At 47.1% G+C, this 19374-nt stretch overlaps 1 protein-coding gene across 1 annotated transcript in view; it reads right to left on the reverse strand.

Moving 5' to 3' along the window:
- LOC119387176 (protein 5NUC) overlaps positions 1-18366 on the reverse strand; it is a gene marked incomplete in the record, with an annotated part of 27780 nt that extends 9414 nt beyond the window's left edge. Inside the window, 4 exon segments of the mRNA XM_037654488.2 lie at positions 9936-10121; positions 15362-15587; positions 15839-15976; positions 17943-18366. Of these exon segments, the coding sequence (XP_037510416.1) occupies positions 9936-10121; positions 15362-15587; positions 15839-15976; positions 17943-18161 (769 nt within the window).
- Positions 18367-19374: the final 1008 nt, after the last annotated feature.

Here is a 19374-nt window from a genome sequence, read left to right on the forward strand (position 1 = left end):
ACGGTTGAGTGTTGGAAGAAGCAGGCGGGTACATGAAATGATCTATATCCGGTTAATTTACGCGGAATTTGAAAATTAACACAATTGAGAAGTACAGGGCAGGATATGATACTGTGAGCTAGCTTGTAAAGAATTAACAGATCAGAACGATTTCATCGGCAGTGAAGTGATAGCAGTGATAATAATCCAACAATATTGAAACGAGATCTAGAGTCATTTCTACCGAAGCGATGGTTATATATGCTGGGGAATTTGTCCTGGACTCGTTCAATGGTGTTACCGCTGGATTGAGCAATGTCATTCTATATCACGGGCGCATACTCAAGTTGTGGAAGACATATTGTGGTGTACAATTTGAAGAGGGCCATAGGAGAACTAAATTCTCGAGATATTCTGCAAACACATCTGAGAGAACGAAGGCCCTGCATAGCAGCACGCTTAACGTGAGCAGAAAAGTTTAACGTGCTATCAATAACACCAAGATTACTGATCTCATAAACCTTGCATACGGTACGGTACGAAGAACTTTATCTAAAGATCCGGAGAAGTGCCACCCCTTAGGGTGACACCGCGGGCCGCTCCCACGTGGGGAAAAACGACATAACGACACAGAATTGACAGAGTATTGAAATGACACGCTAGGTGTCCTGCGAGTGATACACATGAATTTTATGTTTGAGGTATTCACAGAAATGTTACTGCCGTTGCACCATTCGGAAAAATTCCACAGCATATCCACGGGGTGAATGATGATGAGTGGGGCAAAGCTCTCGCACGGGAGGATCTTGGCGGCGGCGTCGCGCAGCTTCACGCCCAGTACATCATTAACGACGTGAGATCGGGCCGGTTTATACTAAAGGGTCGATGAGAGTCATGGCGACTTGCAGCTCACTTTAATTTTACATGTACGCTGTGAATTTTTATTGTTTAATCACGCACAGGAGAAATCTCACCAGGCACTACCTTGGAGGTAAACAATGGCTGCTAATGGGGAATGAGAGACAGAAGAAGTCGGCTTTTAGCTAACACTTACACTTCTACTTCTACTAACGTTTCCTACTCGAACATGCAAATGGCTGCTAATGGGGAATGAGAGACAGAAGAAGTCGGCTTTTAGTTAACGCGCACGCTGCGAATTTTTTATTGTTCAACAACGCACAGGAGAAATCTCCCACCGGCACCACCTTGGAGGTCAAGATCTGGTACTAGCGTTAAGACTGGTTACGCACTACATACAGGGGACGAACGGGTGCCGCTCTAAGGAGCTTCGCCCCTAAAAAGAACACAGATCTGACTGCAGCAAGCGACATTCGTTTACTGAATGAACTTCCTTAAATATCTTGATGTCATCGGCATACAAGAGGGAAGAAGGATTACGAATGGCAAAAGAAACATCATTAACGTAAATTAAAAATAGGAGTGAGCCTAATACTATCCCTTGAGGGATCCCACTAGTTACTTTATACAAAGAAGACGTTTGGCCATTTACGGCCACATAACAAGACCTATTGAGCAGATAGCTGTGCAGGAGATTCACAACCGACAAGTCAACATCAAAGTGCGCAAGTTTAACCATAATCAGTGAGTGGCTGACTACGTCAAAAGCCTTGCTCAGGTCACAGTAGGTTACGTCAACCTGTTCTCTCTGAGAAATAGGTGTGGAGATCTGCGTCATGAAACTAGCAAGATTTGTGGTAGTTTAGCGGCCAGCGAGAAAACCATGTTGATTAGGAATCAATGAGTTTTTCAGACCAAAAGACAATATATTGTGAAGAGCCAGCTCAAACATCTTTGATGTGACACATAGAAGACAAATCTGGCGATAATTAGAAACATCTGTATTAGAGCCCGACTGAAATAATCGGAAAACACGAGGAGTTTTCCACATGCTAGAAAATGTAGCAGTGTCCAGACAGTTATGAAATATCGTAGTCAGTACTGGGACAAGCATGCTACCATAAGATTTTAGTACGGCGGAGGGGATGCCATCTGGGCCACATGATAAGGATGGTTTTAAGTGCTTAATGCATTCGCAGATAAGATTTTTGATGCGAAGCAGCTTATGGCGGAGTTCAATCCGGTGGTGTGCGGCGTGACCACCCGTACTGCGCATGCGCATCCTCTTCGCCCTCCTCTCTTATCCTATGCTCCCCCCTCTCGCGCACATCATTCTCTCCTGTGCAACGTAGGGTGTCTCGGTGTGCGCGTGCCCCCGCTTCCAGGGTGAAGACACCTTTTGAAAGACTCCGCGCCACCTGGCGGCTATATTGGTTCAAAAGTGTCGGGCGGCGCGCAAAGGCTAGCGCGGGAACGGTGCTGTAAACTCGTTGTTCTTGACGTACTGAGATTCATTCTTTGGCCGCTATGAGAGGGTGCTTTGTGCCACTGTGTATTAGTTCACGTGCGAAAGGCCAGCAAATGTTTCGCTTCCCTCGTAAGAGCGAGCGAAGAAAAAAATGGGAAGCACAAGTGAAACGCGACCGCTGGCATCCGACCGACAGCACCAAGATATGCGAGGTTAGTTGTTGGCTTGTCCAGCATGTGGCCGTGCATTTTTTATCGCTGGCAGTGAGCATGCTGTTAAAGAAATTCTTGCTTGTCTCGCTGTAGCTGCATCACATAATCATCACGTGAAGCTGCTTTTACAAAGAGCATGGTAAGCTTTGCGTTAAGTCGTGCGGAGTGAATAGATGCTTCGGCTACCTTGTCGTTAAGCTTAGATAAGCTTGGTCAAGACAAGTTAACAATAGTACATACTAAATAAGCCTAGTCAAAACAATCAGTAGTAATCGATGCAAATCAATACTGATTGATACTCATTACCAATTAAGCCGCCGGATTAAACCAGGGCCAGCTTAGAAAAAGCCTAGTTAAGCCAGTCTATCGCAGCCTAATTGAGTTAGGACCAGCCACTTTAACGCTAGTCGATACCAATCTATACTGATAGATACCTATCAAGTGAGATTAGGCAAGATTAGTGGAGATTTTGTCGGATCACGCTAATCCGGTCCAAGATGAGATGGCATAGCCATGAGGTAGATTAGACCCGACTAGGCCATGTTTTCTCGGATTAAGCATGACTAAATAAACCCGGGTTAAACTAATCCTGAACAAGTCAGTGTTGAGTGAATTGAGAATGACTAGCCGTTTGGGTGATTGCGTATATTCACATTAAGCCGATCCGATTAAATTCGATTAAGCTGGATTAAGGTAGTCCGAATCTTGAACCATCCAATTTTGAGTAAGTTGAGATTGCCTATCCAGTTGGATGTCGGAGTATGGCCACAATAAGGCAATGTGGATTAAGCCGGGTTAAGCTAATCCGAATTAAGCTAATCACGAGCAATTGAATTTGGAGTGAGTTGAGATTGTCTAGCCTGTTGGATGCCGGAGCATCGCCATGTTAAGCCCATCCGAATTAAGCCAGATTAAGCAAATCCGAAATTAAGCTAATCTTGAGCAAGTCTCTTATCAGTAATTGGAAATTGTCTAGCCATTTGGATGACTGAGTATGGTCACCATAAGCCAATAGAGATTAAGCCGGATTAAGCTTTCCGGACTAATGTAATCCCGAACCAGCCATTTTGAGTAAGTTCAGTTTGCCTAGTCAGTTGGATGATAGAGTATGGCCACAAAACAGTGTGCATTAAGCCGGATTAAGCTAATCCGCATTAAGCTAATCACAAGCAAGTGAATTTGTAGTGAGATTGTCTTGCCTGTTGGATGCCTGAGCATGGCCACGTTAAGCCAGCCCGGATTAAGCCGGAATAAGCTAATCCGAGTGAAGCTAATCCTAAAGAAATCTATTTTTGAGTAAGTTGAGATTGCCTAGTCAGTTGGATGACAGAGTATGGCCACAATAAGGCAGTGTGGATTAAGCCGGGTTAAGCTAATCCGAATTAAGCTAATCACGAGCAATTGAATTTGGAGTGAGTTGAGATTGTCTAGCCTGTTGGATGCCGGAGCATGGCCATGTTAAGCCAGCGCCTCCTCTATTTTTCTGTGCCTGGGCGAAGGAGCGGAGAGCAATGGGAAGCGGCCGTCGGTGTTAGTGCGGCTTTTAGCCGCCACGCGCCGCCACCGAAGTAGAGCTACGGTCGCACCGTCGCTCACGGAAACGCAGGTTCGCAGCTGTTACATCGTTGAGGTTTCGGCTGTATTCGCGCTGTTGAAGTGTAATCAAAACGTTTGTAAACAGAAATGGTGAAGCACTTGTCGCTCTTGGCAACAAGAATTTTTTTGAAGGCATGTGTCTTTTGCGGCTGTTGCTGATCGAGCCGCTCGCGCGTCGTCTGCTGTGCCGACATGAGCGCGAGCAAGTGATGCGCGGAAAATTGTTCTTTCACCATTATGTTCGCTTGTCTGCAAGTCGGTTTTTCAGTGTCTGAGAGTCGAGTTTTCAAAGCAGTGTTTGCCAGTAGCTAATACTGAAAGCTTCGGCGCTTCAAGAGCCCCGATGCATGCTAACGTCTACTGGTGTAGCAGACTACACGCAAGCCTTGAGTGCATGCGCTAACTAGCACGAAATGTTGCTAGACTGCTTCCAAGGAGGTCCGTAATCTCACGTTCCCTTCGTAAATCTTTTGACGGGTACATTTGTTGCCACTGAGAGGAAGCAACAGCTGGTGCCAAAAAATGAAGTATGTCGAGTGATTCCATCATTTCAGATCTTAAAGCAATTTTATCGTGATAGTACTAAAAACAAACAAAGACAGCTCCTTCATCCACGCGCTTCTTGCAACACTGCCCAATGTTTGTGAACAGACGGTGTTCAAGTCTAAGGTCGTAGTGTTGACTTTTAACTTGAGCTGTGAAAATGTTCAGAGTAATTGTCCATTGTTTCACCGGCAGCACTTGTAGTGTCCATTGGCTCCGATTCCTTAGCTTCGGGACCTAATGTCAGCGTTGCACATGGCGGCGGTCGCGAGGCAGCGTTGCTACTGGTGCATGTTGGCTTGCCATGATACTTGCCATGCTTCGTGCAGTCGTTACCTTGGGCTGCAAATGTGAGGGGTAGTCTGCAAAGACTGATGGTACTGCATCCTTCTTGAGCAGCCGTCTTTTTCCTTCTATGAAGTCCTCTGGTTGAAAATGGCGGCTACATACTCTTGTGTAGTTCGAAGTTGTATTAGGCGACCAATTATCCCGCCTAATCGCTGCAAGCCACCGCTCCCGTACACCAGCGGCAGCTGGTATTTCATGGAACGAAAGCGCACCAGTGTTTTTCTTTCCGCTCGATTTGCACAATGGTACGCAACAATACGACATACCGAGGCATGCGGAGCACGTGGTTGCAAAATCATGAAGTATAAATTAAAACACGAATAGAATCAAATTCGAATACAATTTTCGCACCGGCATCACGGCCACACAGACTGCATGCGGCGTACGTACCTGGGAAAGCCTGTGAGAAGTGCGAATTTAAATAAACTCGAATGTAAACAAACATTCGGGACCTTCGTAATACACGCGGCCGATCAGCGCCAGCTTCTCGTGATGATGATGATGATGATGAATTGTGGTCCTGCCCTTTGTAACGGGTAGGCAGCTGTCAAGTGCCTTAACCAAAAAAAAAAAAGGAAGAAAGAAAAAAAAATGTGATAGACACACACATAACGAAATGTCACGTTTGCAACAGCCAGCCAGTGTCTCCTTTCAGACCGGCTACATTGACATTGTCTGAACGTCTACATTGTCTGCGCGTCGGCATTGTTTGCGCGTTCTGCGCCACCACTCCACCAATCTCTGTTTTGTAACGTCGACGGCTCTGGCCACCGCTGTGTTCGCCGTATCTCCTCGGAATCCCAGTGCCAGCGGGAAAGTGGTGCCCTCTCCGTGGCCCGGGCACAGGTCAGCGCAGCGGAGGACGAGGTGTTCTGTGGTCTCCTCCTCAACGCCGCATATTCGGCATATGGCCCGGGCCACGTCCACAGATGTGTCGAACCTGCGACGGTATGCCAATGTACGCAGAGCTCCTGCACGTGCCTCAAAAAGGGAGTGCACTGCCACCGCTGTTATCATAAAGGGGCTCCGTGCCAATGTCAGCCTTGTGAGTGCGGTATGTGAGCAGTGTGGATTTATTTTCCATGGCACGCCGCCACTGCTCCGTCTCCTCCTCACACACCTGCGTCTTCACGGCATGGGCCCACTTGTACATCTTGTCCTCAATCACAGGTTTTGCAGAGAAGCCAAACTTTCTTTTCAGGTTGCCCAGGCGCCTGCACCACTGCGTTTGTGTGCCGGTTAGGCTCGCATATCTGAACAGTCGCCTGGGCCACCGTTCGTCGTCCATGAGTCGCAGGCGTCCTTCGTATGTAGCCTTACTTCTCGCCTCGCGCGCCTCAAATGAGGACCATCCCAGGTCACCCTGAATGGCCTCTATGGCGACACGCCCGTGGCATCCAAGGGCCATGCGGCCCACCTCCCGTTGGCCACGCTCCAGCCACTGCCTGGTTGTCGCACTGAGGCACAGTATGGCATTGGCAAATGTGAGGCCTGGGACGTGAACAGCCTTCTTGCACAGCGCCGCCACGCGGCAGCGGCGAGCGGCGGCGGAGCGCGCGCTCGACGGCCTGAGGAGAGCGTTCGCCCAGGCACTGAAAAATACAGGAGGCGCTGGTTAAGCCCATCCGGATTAAGCCAGATTAAGCAAATCCGAAATTAAGCTAATCTTGAGCAAGTCTCTTATCAGTAAGTCGAAATTGCCTAGCCGTTTGGATAACTGAGTATGACCCCAATAAGACAATAGTGATTAAGCCGGATTAAGCTAATACGGACTAATGTAATCCCGAACCAGCCATTTTGAGTAAGTTCAGTTTGCCTAGTCAGTTGGATGATAGAGTATGGCCACAAAACAGTGTGGATTAAGCCGAATTAAGCTAATCCGCGTTAGGCTAATCTAATTTTGGTACTCAACAAGTTCATAAAACCGCCATTAGAGCTCCATGACCAGGTCATATATGTCATGGCATCTTCTTGGTGTTATGACCAGTCATTTTTTTCATCTTACGCTGTTATTATGTCCTGTCAGTTTTGGTTACATAAAGTTAATAAAACAGCCGTTAGAACATTATGACTGTGTCATGTGTGTCATGGTGCACATGACATGCATAACATGATTTTCGTGTGTATAACATGATTTTGGTATACATGAAGTTGACCAAACGGCCGTTATAGCTCCTTGGCCATGTCACATATCTCATGGCGTACATAAAAGGCGTGTCATGATTTTCATGTAATGAGCAGTCATTTGTGTTTTTCTCGTGCTCTTGTCATGTCATGTGAGTTTCGGTACTCGTCAACTTAATAAATCGGCCGCGAGAGCACGAGTACCTACGCAGCCAGTGAGATAGACCAATAGATACGCTCTAAATGCATTTACTTCGCCATCAAATGCTTCGTGCGTAATAATTAGTCCCTAATCTATTTGTTACCAACATTATATGTGCAAACCCTACCGCCAGAAAGGAGAAACTGAGCGAAATTACCGCGCATTTCGCTGAAAGCGTTCCATATTTGCATGCCAGGCATTGCCACCGAACGCGATCGTTTGAACCAGTATGGCGTCCACAAAAGCAGTGTCTCCACCCTGTTCCGGAGGAGCACATCGAGGCACCCTAGTGAAACGTAGTGCAACGCCGCGATGAGCGCCCTCCTACGCTCCTCCCCTCTCGCGCGCCTCATTCTCTCCTGCGCAACGCCGCGATGAGAGCCAGCGCATGCGCGTCCCTTCCCCCTCTCTCTCCTCTTCTACGCTCCCCCCCTCTCGCGCGCCTGTCGACCGCGTTGCCCGCTCGCCCTGTGAGAATTAACGGCCAGGCTAGAGGGAATACACGACGCGCGTAGCGTTCCTCCTCGCGTTCCACGACGCTTTGAATGGATGGACGCAGCTTACGGCGCGGGGGCTTCGCCCCAGATTAAGAACCTGGCGAGCCAGCTCCTAAAAAATTACACCATCTCCCGCTCAATGGAACCATCTCCCCGCTGCTTCGTATCCACACATGGTTCCCTTTAGTGGGAGATGGTGTAATTTTTCATTCCGCGACAAAGCGCTGGATGTGCTAACTGCCTTGGGTTGTCCGATATTAGTGCTGTAGTCTCAAGACTACTACCCCATTTGAGTCCAGTAGACTGAAGGACTCTCCCCTTTTGCTAGACCGTTTACATACTTACTTCCAAAACTCAGCCGGCCTGTCAAAGGCGCCTTTTTCTAAGAATTCAATATACGAACTGTGGTCCAGTTTATGTAATAATAATAATAATAATAATAATAATAATAATAATAATAATAATAATAATAATAATAATAATAATAATAATAATAATTCAGTTAACGCGTCCAAAACAACCGTAAGATTTTAGGGTCGGTGCACGCGAAACGGAAAAAATCATAACAACCTATAACAATATGAAAACAGTCTACAGGAGAAAAGACGAAAAAGTAAAACGAAAGTGTAAAACCAAAAGGTCAGAGCGACAGAGAAAGATACGTTCACACAACGCAAGATTAGTGGAAGAATAATGATAAATATAGCTAATGTGCCCAACAGCACGAGGTAGGCTGAAAGGCAATAATTTTGGGGGTTTTACGTTCCGAAACCGTGATATGATTATGAGGCACGCCAGGCTCAACTACAAAGGATAGGAAAGGAACTTGCACAATATGCGCAGCCGTGTTAAAACAGTGCAGAGTTCGAAATGAAAAAACAATGACTGTGACCTATGAAAAAGAATTGGCCGCCATCCCGCCCTGCGAGCGTGAATGTTCAGCGAAGCAGTATCAAACACCACACATGCTTATGGGGGGGGGGGTAATTTTGTTATTTTTTTAGAGTAATGGTAGCGATAATCGCTTTGTGGTCGCTGTGGTAGACCGTGACTGGTCCTGCGACCATTTTCAGCGAGACGAATTTGTTCCTTTCGTCGAGCATTGTATTCACGCTGTTATGGTGTCTTCAATTTCCGTGGTCTACCCATGGCAGTCTATAGCATGAACTGAATGAGTTGCTAGAGAGGTCTCCCTCTTATATATGAGAGCGGGAAATACACGTGGAGAGAATTTAGGGCCGTTTGACGTCATTCGAAGCCCTCGCGTGAAGTGCAAAGCAGCTGCAACCTAATCTTTACCGATAACGCCTGGGAAGGTGGTCCCATTAGCACATGCGCCGGTATCATCCATCGTGCTTTTTCTATGCTTGTTTTGTGGTTTTTTTCATTGAAACGAATACTGATCTCTATGCTTTGTGCCTGATTGCAAAGAAAGATGTGCCGTTTGCCTTGAATTGTTAAAGTGCTTGGTGGTTAAGACGCTTGCCTTCGGATCGTGGGTATGCGGGTTCGAATCCCACCACCTCGTGAGGAATTATTTTTCGCAAGCTTTTTTTTCTCTCTCTCTCTCTTTCTTTCCATCTGTTTCTTTCTCTCTCTCTCACTCCTTGCTGTACGCGGCCCATCTGTTGCCAAATTTCTGTGGAACATACCCGTTTATGATGATGACGATGATAGTTGTATGTTTACGCCACAACATTTTAGACCAACGAGAAGTGTATGTCTTCGCTGTTAAATAGGCATTAAAAGGTTTGCTTTCTGTTTACGGTTGAATGTTTACAGAAACATGCACGCACATGGAAAGGTCTATGCTTTCTGGTTCTCTTACGCGGAAGTTAAAGAGTTCAAAGCGAAGCGATGAACGTTAGAATGAGAGGGAGATCTAGCAAAGGGCGCTGTTTATTCTCGGTCCGCAAGGAACACCTTATGGGATGCTCTAAATGATTCTGGTATTGGCGACGAATGTGTAGAGCTTTTGATGCCTTTTGTTATTCATGACACACATGGTGAGGAAGAAAAGAAAGAGCACTAGAAAGAAGCAATTTCGAAGCCGGACGCCCGGTAATAAGAGTATATATGCGCATAAATCAGCAATAAATGTTACGCACCGTGATACAAAAATGTATTCGTGTGGCCTCCGACAACTATGTCCACTTCTTCTACCTGTGCAGCAATTTCCATTTCATGGGGATAGCCAATATGAGTGATGGCGATTATAATCTTTGTGCCGTTCTCCGCAAGTTTTCTGGATTCATTCCGGATGCTTTCCAGATCATTGCCGAACGTGACGTTACCTGAAACGTAAATCGTTTGCTTGTTGTATAGAAATTATACATGTCATACAATGGTTTGCTGTCCGGCCCGCCTATACATATGCGTGCACATTGGCGTAGTCAGGGGAGGGAGGGGTAGTGGATCTCAACGCCCCCCCCCTGCCTGAAATTTTTCAATTTTGCTTGTGTGTTACATACACGCGCACATACAAACACGCACGAACGTACCTAAAGAATGGCTGAACCACATCCCCCCCCCCTCCCCCCCAAAAAATGTTCTGGCTACCCTTCTATGCATGCAGCACTTTGTGAAGTTGATTGCTACTCATCTGAGATTAAAACTGTAGGTACTCGTATTAGCATAGTGACATATTCCAGTAGTTGCAATCAAGATAGAGGAATTGTGAGGTTGTTTGCACATTTGCTTCCTGTATGCGCTTCTTCGATGTGAAGTAAAATAGAAGTTTGTCCAACTTTGATAGATAGATAGATAGATAGATAGATAGATAGATAGATAGATAGATAGATAGATAGATAGATAGATAGATAGATAGATAGATAGATAGATAGATAGATAGATAGATAGATAGATAGATAGATAGATGTAACGTACATCTAAATCTAAGTCCACGGGTGTTTTTGCGTTTCGCCCCCATCGAAATGCTGCCGCCATGGTCAGGAGTCGAAAGCGAGACCTTCAGATTAGGCGCGCGACGCCCTACCTGCTAAGCTTACCTCGTACGCTTCCCCGAGTTTCCTACATTTTATTGCGATAGCAATTATATGGACAGTCTCGGCTGGTTTTTGTCCGTCCCCGTCGCCGCCGTCATGCACCGTATATGTATAAGTATATATATATATATATATATATATATATATATATATAAAATCCTCAAAGAAAAATAATTCAGAAAAATGCTTCCCAAGCGCGGAATCGAAGCAGGGACCTCTCGCTCCGCAGCGCGTGGCGCTAACCACTACGCTACGAAACGCAGATCCTCCAGGTAGCTAACGGCGAGCGTTATATACACACCCTTTACCGCTGGACGGACTCAGAGACGGCAGTCGCTGATAAGCGTTTTTTCATTACCAGCGAGACGGCGCGAGGAGCGCAACGGGCGCATTCAAAAGTCGTCGGCCAGCTCGCTCGCTTCTTCTTATATTTCCGCAGGCAGAACCTTGCCCTTCCGCTGTCTGCTCTTTATATACACCATTTACTTCAGCGTGCTTTCTTACTCACCAGCGAGATGGCGCGATGTGCGCGCTGGGCGCTGGGCTTTAAAGGTGGTCGCCTCGCTCCTGCGAACGCCGATGCTCTTTGCCCTACAGGGCGTGGTCGCCTTCGTGCGCTTATCTCAAGGAAAGAAAGGGGACGGGCGGGTGGGGGGTGGAGCGGGGGGTTGTATGTCTTGTGCTTTCCCCCCAATGTCCGCGCTGAAATGACAGAGCGCACGAAGGTCACTTCGCTCGCTGCAGCGGCCGCGTTTGCGAACGGAGCGCGCTGTTCAAACAGAAATAAGTAACAACTGCGACATTTAGTTCGCGCTCGTCTTGTGTGTACCTGTTTGTTCGTTTCGTGCGTCCTGCTTTATGTTTCAGCAGTGTTCTTCAAGTATGGAACTTTGACGCATGATAGTTCGCGCTCGTCCTGTGTGCGTTCTTTTCGTGCGTCCTTTGGGCTCGAGCGACGCGCTGGCAAGTTCAAGCTGCTTTCCGTTCTTCGCGTTACATTCCAATTTGTTGCTATCGCATTCATTGCTTCGCCGTTGCGGCGAAACTGTGACATTTTTTAAAACTTTTGAGGGAAAGAGAGAGAGAGAGAGAAAGAAAGGCAAAGGAAAAGCAGGAAGGTTAACCAGGTTAACCGGGTTGCTGCCCCACGGGGGGTGGGGGGGAGTAAAAGAATAGAGACAGCAAGAAGGAAAGATAGAACAAGTGATTCGCGCACGCACGCACGCACATATCAACGTTCACCGCGCATACACAGACAGTCACAATCGAGAGATATTTGAGACCAGTTCCTCTGCGGCTGTCTCAAGGTAGTCTAGAATCCGAGATGTCAGAAAAAAGGCTTGCAAGGACTAGCTCCAAGGAATCCAGAACTTGCAGTGCGTATTGAGCTGATGGAGATGTCATTATGTTGAGGAGAGTGCGCATCGTGCTCGTGAGGGATCTCAACACAACAAGGACTTGTAGGCTTTCTTTGCGGAAACCATCTGTGGACGATGAGGTACGTTGGAACATTCTGCGCCAGCTCTCTATGACATATAAGAAACTTGGCGCAACTTGGCATTCCCACATTCACGCACGCATTCAAACACGCACACACGCACGGACATGTGCGCGTGAATGAGGGAATGCCAAGTTGTGCCAAGTTTCTTCAATATGACGAGTTACCAACCAGCCCAACAGCAAGTTCTAATAGGCTCTATATAAGTGCGCAGTGGTAATAGTGAGGGCCACGCGACATCCGCCTCCGCTTTCAAAGCCTCTGCGTATTTTCGGCTCTCCGACTGTGATGCATTGGGCGGAGGTGGTGGCTGCAGTGGGGCTAACTGTCGCTTATGAGAACTCTGGCAGTCTGTCGGAGTAGGAGATCGCGGTGTCTGTCCAGAGTGGGCAGCAGTAGTCCTAGACCTCCGTCGCCAACGCGAGCGTCGTTTTCTCTTTCTCACGATATCAGCAGCCTCTTTGTGCGTCGAGCCGTCCCGTACCATCTGTTTCAAGACACTCCATTCTTTTTTCACCAGTGTACAGTCTCTTGATGAAGCTTCGTGCGATCCATGGCAGTTGGGACATTTCAGGGCTGCTCGGCAAGATTCCGTATTCTGTGGGACTGCAAAGCGGGAGCAAATCGCCACATTCCTGCAAACCCATATTCTGGCATTTACTGCACTGAATTAGTCTTGGTGTAAATGAACGGACCACGTGACGAAAGTTTTCCACCTTCACGTGGGATGGCAATATGTTGCCTTTGAAGACAATCTTCACGCAACGCGATTTGCACAAACGTGAGACTTGGACGATGATGGTATGATCACTAAATGCCTTGATCAGCATCGGAAGGTCGCCACAAGGAATGGTGATGTCGGCATCGTATATTACGCCAAACACCTTGTTCAGTGGAATGTGAGCGTGGACCTTGATGCTGCCGAGGTCTGTGGCACTGGTTAGAGCAAGCAGAGATGCCAGGTGTATAACGTCGATGGCCAAGACTTTCGTGCGCGGGTTGACTCGTACATCCTTGATATCGTTTGGCACCAGAGACTCGAGATGGTCTCGAGATGGTCTGCGGATTCTATAAAGATAACTGACGGGATTTTATATCCCGAAACCGCGATACGATTGTGACGGACGCCTCAGGGGAGGGCTCCGGAAATTCGGTGACATCATGCAGACCACACCGTTCGAGCAAATCGTCGTCATTGTAACGCTGTATGGCTGTGAACTTCGAGAAATCTTCGAGCACTCTGTTGCGAACTACAGCTACGAGAATAGAGAGGCTAGGGGTCTATTTGCGAGTGTCTGGTAAGGGACCTATAGGGCCGTACATGCCCAGAAGTGTTTGACATTGCCTATTCCGCCATTCGCTGAACTTCATGGCGATACAGCAACCTAACCAAATGCACATTATATATTTATATCGGGGGTGTTACGGGCCAAAACCGCGATATGATTACGAGGTACGTCGTATTTGGGGACTCTGGATAAATTTTGGCCACTAGGTGAGGTTCTTTAACCTGCACCAAAACAAAAGTATACGGGTATTTTTGTATTTCACCCCCACGGAAATGCAGCCGCCGTGGCCGGGAATTGATTAATAATGTAATTGCCCAAAACCAGGATATGATTAGGAGGGATGACGTAGTGGATGGCTCCGTAAGTTTCGACCACCTGGGGTTCTTTAACGTGCACCTAAATCTAAGTACACGGGCCTCGAGCATTTTCGTCTCCACCGAAAATGCGGCCGCCGCTGTCGGGATTCGATCCCGCGACCTTCGGGTCAGCAGTCGAGTACCATGCATAACCACTAGACCATCGTGGCGGGTGGTCTACCGATTCAGATGACTCAGATTGTCCGATGGTGTAACTGGTACAAATAGGATTGTAGCTTGCTGAACGCACCTTCGTCTTCACCGTCGATGTGCTTGAAGGTGGTGAAGCGCCCAGAGATCTTCGTTTTGCCTTACGGCAATAAACAGGATTGAACTCATCGTCGGAATCCTCACTGCTCGCCGAATACAGTTCGGTGGACTCACTGTCGGCGTCGCCGAGTTCTCTGTTCCGTTTCCTCGAGGTGACCGCCGTCGGTCACATCGGCTGCGCAACCACCAATTGTACCAACTGGTGAGTGCAAGGCCGAATCTACTTCCAGTGTAGTCAGATAAATTAACGATGACTACACTAGAAGGACAAAAAATCAACAAAGACTCTCTTGGTACAAGAGGTCCGCTGTGCAAGAGGTACACGTCGTCGTCGTCCTCCAAACACTATAGAAACACTATAGAAGTTAGCCTCTGGGCCTGGCATATATACCCAATGCGGAAGGGAGAGGGGGGGGGGGGGAGGGTTAACTATAGAAGTTAACAAACAACGAAGTTATCTGCTTTTCTTCAGCTTTCTCTTCTCGACGCGACGTGGCGTCACGTCTCACAGACGTTTTTCATTACTCGGGCGACTCGGGCTCGGAGCTGTCAACGTAGGCTGTCTATATAAGTCTTACGTTGGATCGAGTTTGAACGCACACGTAAAACAAATAAGACAAGACAGACAGGCAGACATACGGACAGAGAGATTATCCAGGTAGGTAGTAATGTCAGGCTCATACATTAAAAGAAGTAAAAATTTGGAAATTGCGGGTTAGGCGTACATTTACAATCATACTCCCTAGAAATGACTCCCTGTAATTGCATTTTTCTTCGCAGCGCTCGACGGCGAACGACACTGGTGACGAATCAGTGTCAGCCTTTGTAGCAGCTCGAACACGCAATTAGGACTGATATAACGTAACGATTACTTTCATTCAGTTCTATTACTTTCTTCTAAGCGGTACCTCAGTGACATTCTGATTGCTAGAGAGGCTGCAAGAGAAATAGCACTGAAATGGAATCCTTGCATTGTTCTGACCATTGCGACACATAGCTCGGCGTTTATTTGATACTTCTAAAGGCATGTACTTGGTGTCTATATTACTCAAAGGAACAAATAACCTAAGAGGCAATATCACAGCATCTTATTATTTCGGATATAAGTTCGCTCACCTGGATTCGAAAGCTCTCGAGTTTCATGAAGCACTGCTCCAACAATGCCAATTTTCGTTCCATTTATAATTTTTGTCACAGATTTCGGAAGTGTAATATTCTTAAGTGCATCTTCGTTCGAAAAGTCTGCGTTGGTGTTGATGACAGAAATGTTGGCTGCTTGCATACGGAGTAAAAATGGAGCCAGTCCTTTTGGTCCATCGTCAAATTCATGATTTCCTAAACACTGCAATAGCGAAGGCACAAGTAATATCCATTTAAATATCATAAGACATATGAAAAACCTGAAGGCCCGAGCAACATCGTTTAAACGGGGTCTACAAGGTACCTGCAATAAGTCACGTACAATGCAGGTCGAGTTAGAATATTTGAGTCATATAATTGATTAAAAAGAAAAATATATTGCAAGTTTAAAGCCTGGAAAGCGTGAAATTTGCCCTCATGTATGGTTTTCCATTGGGATAATTATATACTTACCAAATAATCGTACTGCATTTTCTCCATAACAGCAGAAACTATGTTGTATTTGAGTATGCTGTACCAAGCAGTTCCTTGATAGAAATCTCCGGCATTCATAAACATTGCGTTTGTATAATTCTTCTTCAACTCTTTTACCTGAAACGAAAAATGACAACAGTGTTTTAATGTAGCGCAACATGAGGTAAATCGACAAGCATGACCAGAGGATCGTTTCCTTACACCGTTACTAAATTCCACAGAGATAACTCTGATGCGAGCGCGACATTTTCTTACTACTTGCGCCGAAAGCAAACGTGAATTCCTATTACCGAAAATGTGCGCTGTATGTCAGCTGCATGCACAGTGCTCGGTGATTGAAACGAGATGCTCGGAGCGCGCGGCTGCTTGCGTGCTCCGCGTTCGGTGTGAACGTGCCTTTAATTGGTGCTCGCTGCCCGCGTGTTCCCTTCATTTTTAATGTACCAGTGGTGAGTGGTAGGGTTTGCCCATTTCTGTGGCACGTGTCTGCTCACGAACGGATAAACGGACAAATCCCCTAGACATATGCAGCTTTGCTGTAAAAATGGAAAAAAAAGGAAGAAAATGTTGGCAGGAAATTCTGCCAACATTTTGTTGCACGTTTGTTCGTCCCTTCTTTTGCCTACCTTTTAAAAATGTGTTTCAAGCTTCTGCCATTTAAGCAGTCGAGTACAAACAAATGCAGTCTTCCCAATTTCCATAATATTAAATACGTATGACGCGATAACGAACGGTGAAAACGATCATCTAACTAAAGGTTGCTGCCTTCAACTTATTTTCTTTAAAATGGCATCGAACTTCGTTCGTAGTGGGATCAATACACTGAGAAACAAGACGGTTCAAATGCCTGTGTTGAACGGAGCAGGGTGACAGAGCATGCAGAGTGTACTGGACACAAACGATTTACTACAACAGCTACGTGATAGCCGTGGATCAAATGCCGTAGTTAATCTTCAAGAACGGGTTTCCATCTCATTACTAGTGCGCTGCGGTCACGGAAAGGCCACAAGAAGACTACGTCACGCACGGACGCGTACGCACCTGTGGCTACGAGACGACAGGAGGAGCAATTTACACTAAGCGTGCTCCCAACGGCGGTTCCGCTCGATGTCGTTGCAGGCATAGTGTTCCCGAACATTCCGTACAAAGAGTTATACAAATGTAAAGACGGATGTTTCAATATTTTGAGCAGGGTTTATTGGCCGACAGCGTCAAGCAGCACTGACGGAGAAAACACGCGCGCAGCGCTGCAGTGGTGCCCCCTTGCTGAAGCCTCAAGCGGGAGCGTGCCACTACTGAAACATCGCCGGTCTAATAAGCCATTGAACTGCATGGCTGTCTTGATTCCATTTGACATCCTAAGGATGAAATCATTACAAAAAATAGCCACAGTATCGCCGCAAGGACAAAACTGTATCCCTCTTTAGTAAGGATCTTGGTAATGCGATAGCAACGAGACGGAATGTTAACAATACGAAGTAAGGCTAGCAGCTAGCTTCTTTAGCATCCGATCTGGCGCAACCCCACAAAACGCTGGCGTAAGAGAACATGGCCGCTGCAGCGAGCGAAGCGACCTTCGTGCTGTCTATCGCTTCAACGCAAAGCAACCGGTGAGAGCACAGCACGTACAAGCGTATGAGCCGTCTGCTGATCTCTGTCGAAACAGCGCGCGCGCGACCGCGCTCGTTTTATCAGAAGTTGCAGTCGCTGCCCGAGCGACGCAGCCCCCCGCCCCCCTCCGGCACCCTTTCATGCGCCTTCGCGCGACGGAGACGGCTGGTTCATTTCATCTCTGCTAGAGCTGCGACCATCGGCCGCCATCGCACGCTTTCACTCGCACATAGAACATACGACGCGCGGGGCGATGTCATCGGTTTGGACTTTATACGGAACATGACGGTGACGCAACAAAATGCGCCGCAAGTGTCCATGTAATTGCTGTCGCAATAAAAGAAGAAAACGAAGCGGGTCTGATATTACAAGTTGTACATGGGCTTTTACTGCTGTTTAGGTACTAGTGCGTACTATAACTACGTTTTCATATTTCATATTTCCATATATATCACTGCTTTGAAAGACTTACTTTGTGCGTAATCCTGGCAACACCTCCATAGCACTGACTCTTATTAGCGGTGCATAGACCGCCATATTTAGAGCTCGGGACGATGTGCGAGTGGATGTCGTTAGTGTGTAGAATCGTCAGCTGCAGTCCTGCATTTCCTTGAGCACCATTGTCTTGTGCGCTGTGGCGTAAATGGCAGCACAAAAATAAAACAAATGCAATAGCCGAGAAGCACCGCATTGTCGGGATCCAGATATTCTGCACAGTCCTTCCGGTAAAATATCATGAACGATGAACGCAATGCACGAACGTGGGCAGTTCAGTAGCCCGCGCTACCCAAGTGTCTTGAGGCACCACTGAAATGCATGCAAGAAAAGAAAAGTCTAAACGTGGGAATGAACCCATGCAGCAGAAGCCAAATCTCTTCTGACTGACGCCACATCACTCGATATCTAGTCCGAAATCTTGCAAGAATAATTTGAAGCTGTCTTTGTGACGGCAACAAACAATTTACGTACATGCACACGCGGAGGCCATTCAGCCTTTATTTGGCGCCATTTGATTGAAAGGTTAGAACTCATCGACCCTAAGAAACAAAGCTGTCGTCACGGGAAAGGCTAGCATTTACGTACTATCGTGAGCAATATGAGCTCGAACACGCGAGAGCGTGTCTAATAGCTTCGAACCCTACATCGGGTGATTCGCAGCGGCCAGTGTCGGAAACAAAGTGGAAAGGGCGCTGCGCTTTGCAGCTAGCTATTGACACTCCCGCCTCGATATCGTTGCTGCAAAACATCAGCTTATAGTCTGTCAGTGGCCGCTAGCGGTGATATGAATTCACATCAGTGCGCACAGCCACACCATCGGCTATGCAGCGCTGAGATATCAGTTGTGCCGTAGCCTGCACTGATGCACAGGCCGTGCTTGCATTATACTAGGGGTGTTGGCTGAGCATTTTGATGTCTCTTTTTTTATTTTGTTTTTCGTGCAATTTCTTTTGGCGTTATCATTGCTAGCGGCCGACGGCACGCAATCAGCAGCCATTTCGCGAGAAACGCTAGCGAAGCGGTAGTACCAACAGTCCGCATAAGAGCGCCCCTCCTTTTCCCATCCGGTTTCGTGCAGCGGCCATCCACGTATCACGTTATCTCGGTTTTGAGGCTATTCGCCACGCGGTCGCGTGTTCGAGCTCATATTGCTCACGATAGTACATAATTTCACAAACGAAATAAAATGCGCATTATCGGTGGCTACTGTGACCTGAAGCCAAACACTCGTCGTCGTCCTTGTTGATAATTCATCGTTCTTTAGTATCAGTGGTCATGTGCGAATTTATTAATCATACATAGGCCCGAGGGCGCCTCTGCACGTGCCACGAAGACACCTACCTCTATAGTTAAAGTACATGTCAAATATAACTGAGGAACAAATGAAAAATGAGGTACTGCTCTGT

The sequence above is a fragment of the Rhipicephalus sanguineus genome, chromosome 3 (assembly GCF_013339695.2).
Source record: "Rhipicephalus sanguineus isolate Rsan-2018 chromosome 3, BIME_Rsan_1.4, whole genome shotgun sequence".
Taxonomy (NCBI): domain Eukaryota; kingdom Metazoa; phylum Arthropoda; class Arachnida; order Ixodida; family Ixodidae; genus Rhipicephalus; species Rhipicephalus sanguineus.